Source organism: Antechinus flavipes, chromosome 5 (genome assembly GCF_016432865.1).
Source record: "Antechinus flavipes isolate AdamAnt ecotype Samford, QLD, Australia chromosome 5, AdamAnt_v2, whole genome shotgun sequence".
Taxonomy (NCBI): domain Eukaryota; kingdom Metazoa; phylum Chordata; class Mammalia; order Dasyuromorphia; family Dasyuridae; genus Antechinus; species Antechinus flavipes.
In genome coordinates this window covers 121,399,578-121,411,917 of record NC_067402.1, presented here as the reverse complement: position 1 = coordinate 121,411,917, position 12,340 = coordinate 121,399,578, and the positions used below count along the sequence as shown (strand labels likewise).

At 33.2% G+C, this 12,340-nt stretch overlaps 1 protein-coding gene across 1 annotated transcript in view; it reads right to left on the bottom strand.

Annotated features, from left to right (window-relative positions):
* IQUB (IQ motif and ubiquitin domain containing) overlaps window positions 1-12,340 on the bottom strand; it is a 101,249-nt gene that overhangs the window by 82,444 nt on the left and 6,465 nt on the right. The window contains exon 3 of the mRNA XM_052001377.1: window positions 4,424-4,893. Coding sequence (XP_051857337.1) covers window positions 4,424-4,889 — 466 coding nt within the window. The 5' untranslated portion in view covers window positions 4,890-4,893. The remainder of the gene's footprint in view (window positions 1-4,423; window positions 4,894-12,340) is intronic.

Here is a 12,340-nt window from a genome sequence, read left to right as displayed (position 1 = left end):
CTGAATAGAAAACCTGACATTCACACACAGGATTTAAAAAAAAAAAAAGTGTGAAAAAGTAAACATGAAAGAGAAATCATATAGGTCTTAATAAAATTAAAAAGTTTATATTCCTTAAAATGAATAAAACAACAATAACAAAGTAATGAATAGAGTCTGCTTACATGGGGATTTCAACAGAAGCATAATAGAAACACACATAGAGTTAAATAGAAGGCTAGTACATGATCTATTATGCCTCTGCTGAAGCAAAAAAGGCAGAGATAGTGTCTTGATCTCAGGCAAAACAAAACCAAAAAGAGAACTATATAAAAAAGATAACCAGAGAAACTATATTTTGCTAAAAGATAACATAGACAATGAATCAATATTAAAGTTTTATGGCATTTCTCTGGTAAAAAGTCTTCATTTCTCAAATATACTGAGAAATGACTCAAATTTATAAAAATAAGAGGCATTTCCTAATTGACATTTGATTAAAGGATATGAACAGGTAGTTTTCAGAAGAAATCAAAGCTATCTATATCATATAAAAAAATGCTTTAAATCACTATTGATTAGAGAAATGCAAATGGAAACAACTGTAAGATGCTACTTTTCATCGCTCAGAAATGAAAAGTGCATAAAAGGGAAACAGGTACACTAATTTACTGTTGCTGGAGTAGTAAAATGGTCCAAATATTCTGGAAAACAATTTGAAACTAAGCCCAAAGAGCTACAAAACTGTGTATATACTTTGACTTGCCAATCCTATTATTAGATCTATACCCCCAAAGAGATCAAAGAAAAAGGTAAAGGACGTATGTTGAAAAGTTTTTATAGCAGCTCTTCTTGTGGTGGCAAAGAATTAGAAATTGAGGGGATGCCTACCAAGTGGGGAATATCTGAATAAGCTGTGGCATGTGATTGTGATGGAATATTCTTAAACGATAAGAAATGATGAGGGGGATGGTTTCAGAGAAAATATGGCAAGATCTACATGAACTGATGCAAAGTATGATGAGAAGAACCAAGAAAGCATTATGCATAGTCACAGCAATCTTGTAATTATGATCAATTCTGAAAGAATTGGTTTCTCTGATCAATGATGCAACACAATTCTAAAGGACTCAAGATGAAAAAATGCTATTCATCTCCAGGGAAAGAACTGATGAATACTGATATAACTGATGAAATTGAAGTGTAAATTTCTTGCTTTTTTTTTTTTTTTTTGCTTTTCTTTTTCTTTTCTCTCTTTTCTTTTCAATGTGGCTAATATGGACATTTGTTTTATATGCCCTCACATGTACACTTGATATTATTTATCTTCTCAATGGGTGGTAGAAGAATGGGAGAGAGGGAGAGAAACTGAAACTCAAAAGTTAAAAAGAAAAGTATTTTAAACAAATAAATACAATTTTTAAAAATTATTGAGGGCAAATGATCATGGAGAGTTATAGATTGATCATCAGTCTAAAACTGGAAAAAACCTGAGAGGCTATCTAGAGAGACCCCTTTATTCTATAAATATAATTTACTTCCTTTAAAAAAATGTTTTTCAATTAATGAGAATTTTTCTAAATCCAACTCCCACCCTCATATTGAAAAGAAAAAGAAAACTCATATAACAAATATGAATAATTAAGTAAAGCAAATCAAATTGGCCTTATCCAAAAACATTTCATCTTTTATCTTGAGACCCTCATGTCTCTGACAGGAAATGGGTAACATGCTTCATCTTCAACCCCAACTCTCATTGCATTAATCAGAATTCTCAAGTGATTTGGATTTACAATGATGGGATTTCTTCCCAGGTAGACATATTTTCAGTCAGTTACATAAGTGACATTTATTAAATATCTATTTACCAGATACTGTGCAAATCACTAAAGATACAAGTAAAAGAAAAAAGTAGTCACTACTCAATTCTAAAGGACTCATGGTAAAAAATACTATTTATCTCTAGAGAAACAACTGATGAACACTGAGTGCAAATTATAGTATTTTCTAGCTTTTTTGGTGATATGGCTAATGCAAAAATACGTCTTGCATGTTTTCTGTATAATGTTTCTGTTTTATGTATAAGTGATATCATATTGCTTGCTTTCTCAGTAAGTGGGAGAGAGGCACAAAGGAAGGAGAAAATTTGGAACTCATAAACTGAGCAAAAAAATAATAATAATAGAAAACAAAAATTTGGAAGACAGTTATGCTGACTGTTTTTAAAATACAGATGAGACCTTTAATGATAATAGTAAAAGGTTATGAAGAGGGAGAAAACTGTTCCCTTTGGATGAAGGGGGAGAGGAACTGTTCCCTTTAAGATTATCACTCTGAGATCGTATCTCCTTTGATCAGGATCTCCCAGGAAGGAGTCTAGACAGAGCCCACCTTTCAGGATTAGAGAATCAACTCCCATAGAAATTCTAAATTCTCATTTACTTGAGGAATCCTGATCTGATCTGTCCCAGCCCCAACTGGATCTGACCTGCTCAGGCTGACCCAGCCCCCACTAAAGATACCCAATATAACAGCTTCCTTTCACTAAGGTCTTTTGCAGATGGACCTAGCTAGCTCACTAAGCTGCCAGGATCTTCTGTCCACTGAGAAAGCATTCTCATGCAAAACTCCATTTTTATTAGTAATTGGACCATACTCTATTAATATATAAGCTTGGAGAAAGAATGGCCCCCGGCCACTCTTTGTGCAACTCCTGATGTGTTGTATAGGAAATGACGATTTTGGTGGGTGGAGGCAGGGGAGTGGAAAAGGAAGGGGAAAGAGAGACTTTTTGCATTGCCATTGCAACGGTTTGCTCAGCTCAGATCTCTCTCTGTTAGCTGGCTTCCCGTCGCAGCTGCCCATATTGCTATTGCAATCTTTCTTACCTATATTTGCTATCGCAATCCTTATTCATCTCTTCACTTCAATAAATATTGAAGATTTTTCCCTTAACCTGAATTCCTGACTCCAGCTGATTTTAAATACGCGGTCATTACACATTTTCCAATAGATCTGCCACTATAGAAGTCAGTCTCTTATTAAACTGATTTCTATCCAACAATAAACTTTCGTTGTGCAACTAAAAATTCATGAATGAGTGAATTCTTTCACTCCTAAAACCTTCAGCTGATTTAAAGGGGATTCTTAACAACTCTCTTATTGCCACTAACCTCTAGACCACCAGAAATTGAGACCACTCAAACCTCATCAGTTATAAAATCCATTTAGGTACCTAATTTTTTTCTTTCCCTACCCCTCCCCACTGCAGCACACCATTATAATTATTAATTCTTCCATTGAATTGATTCATGGAATTCTACCCCTTGGATTGTTATTTTTAGTTTCTTTTTAAATAATGACCTAGATCCTCCAAACTACAAATTAGAAACCAGGAATATAGCAATGTCTTCTCTGGATGCAACCACTAAAATTCTTTCTGCACCCTTCTGAAATCTAAGAAACAACAATGATTTTCTAGGGTCAACCAATTATAAAGTTAATCCCAGGGGAGAATATGGAAATATAGGTTAAAAGTGATCTGGCATTTTCCCCAAAACAAAAGGGAAGGAAAGTTAAATGGAAATGAATACAATATATAAGAGAAATGAAGTCAGTCTATCATCTTTCAATCTTGGTGTTAAAAGAAGATTGGAGATTTTCTGGTGGGAATATCATGAATGCAAACAAAGTTTTTTTTTGTTTTTTTTTTTTTTTTTTTTAATTAAGTATGACTAGTGAATTACTTAAAGTCTTCAATCTGAAGATTAACTTAGTCTATAATACCTCTCTCTGGGGAACTTAGAGCTTTTCAAACATTATCTAATTAATTTTTTGATAGATATTCTTGCAAAGTCACAAAAATGATCAGTAATACTATCATCTACCAGATAATGAAATTGGTGCAAAATAACATAATTATTTTTGCTACTTACACACTATGAAAAAAAGTAAAATATAAGCTGCTTGCTTCTAGTTTTTTGCAAAAACCAAAAGTCAATACAACTTCTAGTTTAAGATCTTACATAATATAAAGAATTATAACACGTAAAAGATGGAAAAGTCATTAAAGATCATCTAGCCCAAAACCCAAAGAAAGGAAATGGCTTGTCCAAAACCAGAACTCCTAGAAAGTAGAAAGCTAGGTTCAGTGCTCTTTCTATTAATTACCTAAAAAGAGTGGCTTTCCAGCTGCATGTATAGAAATCCCAATGGTGACTGGCTAATTTGCTCAATAAACCTTAAAATTTCTAAAAACAATCTGTCCTGAAGCAATGACTTACTTTGAAGAATAAAAAAGGTTACATTCATTCAAATTATGATGGTTCCTTCCCCAGAAAAAGGTGAGCAGGGAACACCACCACTGGTGGGCACCCAAGGCTTAGTCAACAGTTAAGAGTGGGAGGAGAGGGCTGTAAGGGAAAGCATATAAATGAAGCAATACCTGGGACTATACAATCTGCCACTGACGTTTTCAAGGAATCCTTTATGTCCTTTATTTTGGCCAAATAAGATGGAGTGAAGACCAACCTCTCTGGCCTTTCAGGTTTCCCTGCCTCCTCATCTGCCTGGGTCTCCCATCTCTTCGTTTCCTTCTTTTCAGGCTGTGCAGTCACTGAGCCCAATATTCTCACTTTTTTGCCCTTTGTGTCAGGGGCTTTCTCTCTCCCCGTACTTTTTTCCAGGATGCTTTTGCCAGGCTTTTGCTTTTCCCAACCCTCAAGCTCTTTGGATTCCATCTGGGTCCCTGCCGTGATTTTTTCTTTGGCCTCTCCGGTGGGCATGATCTCCACCATGGGCTGTCCTGTGATCTCTTCTGTCTCAACACCATCCTCTGTTTCAGTTGCCTCACTTGCATCAGTCGATCCTACTTCACTTTGATCTTTAATCTCTTTTCTTGGATTTGACATTTTCCTGAATTAAAAAGATTAAATAATTACATAATTATAAGACTTTCTAGATATAACAGCATTATAATCATAGATATATTTCTCTTAGATTTAACTTGCTTTCATCAAGGAATTTCCACAATAATAGACACTATCATTTATAAAAATGTTCAATCATATGAAGATGAAATGTAAAAGTAGTGAGCAAGACAAGAAAAGCAATATGCAAATCATAAACAAATGTGAACTGCTAGATTCAGCAATTTAGTATGATAATGACAATTATTATTAGGAAAACTTTGCTAATGCCTTCCCAATTCAATAAGCAATTTATTCCTAAGCAGGGCTGTTCAGACAATAAAAACCAAAAGCCTCTTCCTTAGCAAGTAGGCAACTCAAATTCTGGATCAACAACTTTCATGGGTCTTATCCAGTTTAGCTTTCCCACCTTTAGTAGATGAAAATTGTCTCCCCCAGTAGTGATGATATATTTTCACTGATCAATTTAGTTCTCTGGTTATGAATTTTATAAGACAACTGTCCAGAAGTTTTATTAACATTTCTACTCCATTTAATTTGAATACAAAAAAGTCATAAGATAATGGAAGTCTCTTAATATATATTAATTTTAATGTTAACCTGCTTCTCTAATTTCAGGGGAGGACTGAGAGGAAAAATAATAGATTTGCTTTAATAGATGATGCCATGTTTCCAGTCAGAGAATATGAAAAGGTTAGGCTAGGCCTCCAAAAAGGAAATTTGACTACTTCTCAGTCTCTCTTGACTCAAACTTTCTTTTTAAATGTATTACTGACATTTTTTTTTCCTATCACAGATACCTCCCTCCCATACCTCTCCCCAAAACCTATATTGTAAGGAAAAAAAAAAAAGTACAGTCCAGCAAAATAAATCATTAACCATGTTTGAAAATGTGCCTCGGGGTAGCTAGATGGCTCAGTGATAGAGCACCAGCCCTGAAGTCAGGAGGACCTGAGTTCAAATATGATCATACTTCCTGGCTGTATGACCCTGGGCAAGTGTCTTAACCCCAATTGCCTCAGCAAAAAGAGAGATATGAGAGAGAGAGAGAGAGAGAGAGAGAGAGAGAGAGAGAGAGAGAGAGAGAGAGAGAGAGAGAGAGAGAGAGAGGAAAAAAAAGAAGAAAAGAAGAAAAGAAAATGTCTCTCAGGGATTCTCTGTATTCATTAGAAGTCTTGGGAGTCTTTAAAGGTTATCATCCTTTATATTGTAGTGATCTTAAGAGTATATCTCCTGATGCTATTTGTCCCCACCTTTCTGATTGTCACCTCAACCTTTTATCTCAGTTGCTAATTTCTTGCTTCCCAAAACTACCCTGTAATTAATTTTACATCTGTTCTGTATGTACTTATATACAAACATGCTGTATCAGCTAGTATTCAAATTCCCCCTTCCACAAGAACTAAAGTTTAGCTTTTCTCTTTGCATCCCCATTAATTAACATGACTAATATCACACAATAAGCATTTAAATGCTTGTTGAGACTTAAGGATCATATTAACAGGAAAGCAACAAATCAGTCACTTTTTATAAAGAAAGAAGAAAATGGAAGGGGAAAATTATGCATTAAATATAAAACAAATACACTTAAATCCATTGGAAAAGAAAATTCCTTCAAGGTAAAATATGAATTTTATGAAAAGTACTATAGTACTAGAATCTTTAAAGGACTTAATCAGCACTCCTCCCATACATAATCTACCACCATACATAATAAAATTAATGCCCAAATATTAATTTATCTAGCAAATAACTCATGAATTGATAAGAATTTCTGGAAAAACTGTAAATCAGTCTGGCGACAATTAAATATGATACATTTAAATTATATCCCACAATAAACTCAAAATGTATATCTGGCAATATTAAAAGTTCTAATATGTAACAAAAAATTATTAAAGACTTATATCAGGTACCTTTCATACTATAACTATGAGTGAGTTCTTAAGCAAACAGAAAATTGGTGCAATTTAAAAATATAAAATAGATCACTGAAAAGCTTCCATATGAATAAAATCAATGCAACCAGAAGAAGTAAATAAATGAATGCCTGAGAAAAAATCATTTATAGCAAACATTTTTGATAAGGTTATGGGATCCAAGATATACAGGCAACTATCAGAAATATAAAAGAGCTATTCCTTAGTAGATAATGTTTAAAATATGAATAAATAAGTATGAAACAAGTTATTGCAGCCATATAAATTATTGCTCCAAATTACTAATTAAAAGAAATGTACATTTAAGCATTTATAGTTTCTCCTCAAACTCAGCAAATTAGCAAAGCTGGCAGTAGATGGCAATATAACAGGTGCTACAAAATGACAGGTGCACTTATTACCATTTGGCAGAATTGTAAATCAGTACAATCAATCTGGAAAGAAATTTGGAACTATGCTAAGAAAGTTTCTAAAATGCCTGTGCTCTAACAGAGATTTCATCACTGGGTCCAAGGTATGACCAAAAAAAAAAAAAAATCCCATATATACCAAAATATTTTCTAGCACCATTTTCTTTCTTTCTTTCTTTCTTTCTTTCTTTCTTTCTTTCTTTCTTTCTTTCTTTCTTTCTTTCTTTCTTTCTTTCTTTCTTTCTTTCTTTCTTTCTTTCTTTCTTTCTTTCTTTCTTTCTTTCTTTCTTTCTTTCTTTCTTTCTTTCTTTCTTTCTTTCTTTCTTTCTTTCTTTCTTTCTTTCTCTTTCTTTCTTTCTTTCCTTCCTTCCTTCCTTCCTTCCTTCCTTCCTTCCTAAGGTAATTGGGATTAAGTGACTTTCCCAGGATCACAGAGCTAGGAGAGCAAGTGTGTGAGACCAGATCTAACCTGACTTCAGGGCTGGTGCTCTATCCACTGCACCACCTAGCTGTCCCTAGCACCAAATAGCAAAGAACTGGAAATAAAAGAGATGCTTATTGATTAAGGAGTAATTAAATAACCTATGGTACATTAATATAATGGAATATTACTGAGCAATAACTATGATGAATATAGAGGAACACAGACTCATATGATCTGATACAAAATAAAACAAATAAAGCCCAGAAACAATGTATAACAGCACACCAAACTATTGGAATGAACAACCACCAAAAAATCAAGTCAGTAATCCAAAATTACAAAGAATAAACTTAATCCTGCCTCATTTCCAAAATATATAGAGAACTGACTCAAATTTATAAGAAATCAAGCCATTCTCTAATTGATAAATGGTCAAAGGATATGAACAATTTTCAGATAATGAAATTGAAACTATTTCTCCCCATAGGAAAAGGTGCTCTAAATCATTATGGATCAGAGAAATGCAAATTAAGACAACTCTGAGATACCACTACACATCTTTCAAATTGGCTAAAATGACAGGAAAAGATAGTGATGAATGTTGGAGGGAATGTGAGCAAACTGGGACACTGATACATTGTTGGTGAAGTTGTGGACAGATCCAACCATTTTGGAGAGCAATTTGGAACTATGTTCAAAAAGTTGTCAAACTGTGCATACCCTTTGATCCAGCAGTGTTACTTACTGGGATTATGTCCCAAAGAGATATTAAAAAAGGCAAAGGGACCCACATGCGCAAAAATGTTTGTGGCAGCCCTTTTTGTAGTAGCAAGAAACTGGAAAATGAATGGATACCCCCCAATTAGAGAATGGCTGAATAAATTGTGGTAAATGAATACTATAGAATATTATTATTCTGTAAGAAATAACCAACAGGATGAATACAGAGAGGCTTGGAGAAAGTTACATGAACTGATGCTAAGTGAAATGAGCAGAACCAGGAGATTCTTATACACTTCAACAATGAGGATCAATTCTGATGGAAGTGGCTATCTTCAATAACAAGAGGATCTAAATCAGTTCCAATTGATCAGTAATGAACAGAACCAGCTAAACTCAGAGAAAGAACACTAGGAAATGAGTGGGGACAACAACATAGCATTTATACTCTTTCTGTTATTGTTTGCTTGCATTTTCGTTTTTCTTCCCAGGTTATTATTATTAATTAAATCCGATTTTTCTTGTGTAGCAAGATAACTGTATAAATATGTACACATATATTGTATTTAACATATACTTTAACATATTTAACATGTATGAGAGGGGGAGGGGGTGGAGGGAAGGAGGGGAAAAGTTGGAACAGAAGTTTTTGCAAGGGTCAATGATGAAAAATTACTCATGCATATGTTTTGTCAATAAAAAAGCTATAATTAAAAAAAAATAAACTTAATCCCAAAGAAGATAAATAAGAAAATACTCTCAACCCTACTCTTACATATGGAACTTTACATAAACTTTCAGACTTGTTTCATGAATTGATTTTTTTGTTGATTTTTTTCTTTAAAAGTATTTGTTATATTTGCATAATCTGTACTGATCAATAATTGATCAGGATCCCCAAAGGATAACTCTTCTTAATTTCTGGTGACATGGTTCATAATTGCCCTATAAATCCCTCCATGTCTATAAACAAATAGCCATGAGGTACACTCTTTTATTTGAAGATTCTTCTTTGACTTTTGTTTGGGTTCATGTGGATATATTATTTTAATAATTACATCCTTTTTGATTGCTGGGAATCTTTCTTAAATGCATTGTGCTGAACCATGACTTGCTGAAAAAAGTTAGATCCCATTGTGTTTTTTTTTTTTTTTAGTTGATAAAAATTAAAACATTTGCTATGTGAAATAGCTCTTAGGGAAGAGAGAGGTGCTGGGATGAATTCCACTGATGTAAATCATAAGAAATGCTAATATAATTTTTAAAAATTTGTAAGTTATTTTTTTTTAAATTCTGTGTGATAAATATATTGTGTCAAGGATATACTTTAACATGTTTAACATGTATAAGACTGCCCGCCATCGAGGGGAGGAAGTGGAGGGAAGGAAGGAAAAAGTTGGAAAAGAAGTGAGTACAAGGGACAATGTTGTAAAAAGTTACACATGAATATGTTCTGTCAATAAAAAGCTGTAATTAAAATAAAATAAAATTCTGTGTGATAAGGATCATCTCTTCGCTACAGAGGGAAATGATGCATTGGGAAATGGTGATACAAAAACAAAAGATATCAATAAAAATCTACATTAAAGATATTTGTTAACACAAATCTTCCCCAATTTCTCTAAATTCTTTATGTTCTTCATTTCTTTCAGGGCAATAATATTCCATTATTTAAAAATGAATACAGTAAGAAAGAAATAAGAAAGGAAGAGAAACAACTAACTTCCCATAGTTAAGAGTATAGTAAAAGAGAATATAAAATAAAGGAGGAGGTAGAGGAAGTGGGCATCACATGAGATCAATTTTATCTCAATTTGGCAAAGAAGAGAATATATGCATATACACACATGCACATATATATGCATACACACACACACACAATGTTGAACATATATTAAATTTGGGTCAGCTGAATAGTACAGTGGATAGAATGTCAGTCCTGGACTCAGAAGAACCTGCATTCAAATCTGGCCTCCGGTATTTAACACACACTAAATAGCTCTATCTCTATCTATCTACATACATACATATATGCATATATACATACACATATATAAATAAAATTCAACAGTGAAAAAGGTGAGAACAAGGAGAGGGAAGAATAAGATTTCAGAAGGATGGCAGAATTGGGGAGCTTAAAAATCTGTCAGCTACTGAGGGCAGATCATATAGGGGTGATTAAAAAGAGAAAGAAAATGCAAGAACTCAAGATGAGGATCTGAGTCAGGTGAAGAAAGAAGACAAAGGAATATTCACTTTATAAATTATTCATTTTGTTCAGATTCCTTGTGTTTTCCTGCCTTCTTTGTGAAGATGAAGTAGAGGGAAGGAACAAAAAGACGAAAAATTAAAAGACAGACAGAAGAAATAATTAACAATCATAATAAAGGAAATAAATACTATCCAGAATCATGAATATGAATGGTATTTACTTCCCCACAATAGGAAGAAGTATAGCAGAAGGGATTAAAAAGCAGAACAACAATATATTGAGTAGAATTTATTATGACTCAGGAGAATTAAAAAAAAGCAGGACTATCCAAGAGGGAAGAACCGTCAATAGAGGAATCCTTCTGCTTCCCTTCTTTTTACCCATGCCCCATGATCCTAACAGGAAAAGCAATATTGCTGTTTATATTATTTGGATCGTAATACTTCCAAGTAAGAAAAAAAGGCAACTGAGTCTTTTCATCTACTCTGTAACTAGGCCCTCTAGACCTTGAATACTGTCCTCTGTCTCCTTCGTAAATCCTGGATTTTGCCATTTACCCAATGTGGAGCTTTAGAACTTCTGTTTGTTTAACTTCTGCCTTGTAGATAAACTCTCATATTGTTATTTTCTCCAATTAGAGTGTCATGCCTGAGACCAAAAATGGTTTCATTTTATTTGTAATTTGTGTTTCCAGTACTTAGCACAGTGCTTAGTACTCAATAGATGCTTAATAAATGACTTTTAATTTATTCATTCATTCATCCAAGAGTGATAATCATGATCTCATACTGTATAATAGTATAATTAAACATTATTAAAAGATGTAAAGAGAAAAACTACCTTTTTCTTAAAGGCATCAAAGTTAATAAAATAATATCAATATTTATATATTATATATACGAACACACACATACACACAAACACCAAATTTCAAAGTATCCAAGCACTTTAAGGAAAAGGTAATTGAAAACAGGGAAAAATACTACAATAACACTATAATAAATTATTGCACAGGGGAAGGATAAAGTATTACTAATGAACATTCTTCATGGGAGAAAAGATTTTGTCTACTCTAAGAGAATAATCTTACAATGGGTTTAGTCTAGGGGAAATTCAGACATTATGGATCCCTTTATTAACCAAAGTGCTGCACCTCTCCAGACAAAATCACAACCCAGAACAGGAGATATATGAGGGAAACTAAGATCATTCTCTCAAACTGACACCTCCTAGCACAGAATCACATTTTAGCAGGTAGTATATACGAATTCCCAAGGGTGAGCTCATATCCAAAATGATAGGGGGAAACACAGAACCATACATATGATCAAATGACACTAAGAATAAAGATTTATTTAGGGTAAGGGCAAATTGTAGGACTGGACCTTATAACTTAGGGTTCCCATCACTGCTTCCATTCATCAGTTATTCCTTTGTTAATTGATATTTCTAAAAGAAAATAAAAAATAGGAAAATATCTACAACGATAATAAAATAGAAATATGAGATAAAGGGGAACATAGTCATGATAAAAACAGAGAATAAGGAAGGAACAATCAGAAAATAAAATTAAGAATATAATGCAAGTGAAAAGATATACTGAAGAAAAAACAAAAGAAAATTTCTTGGACAAGGGATAATATTAAATATATATACTTATGTATATTTATATATAATAAAATTTATATATTAAAATATATAGAGAGATGTAGATATGTATCTAGTGA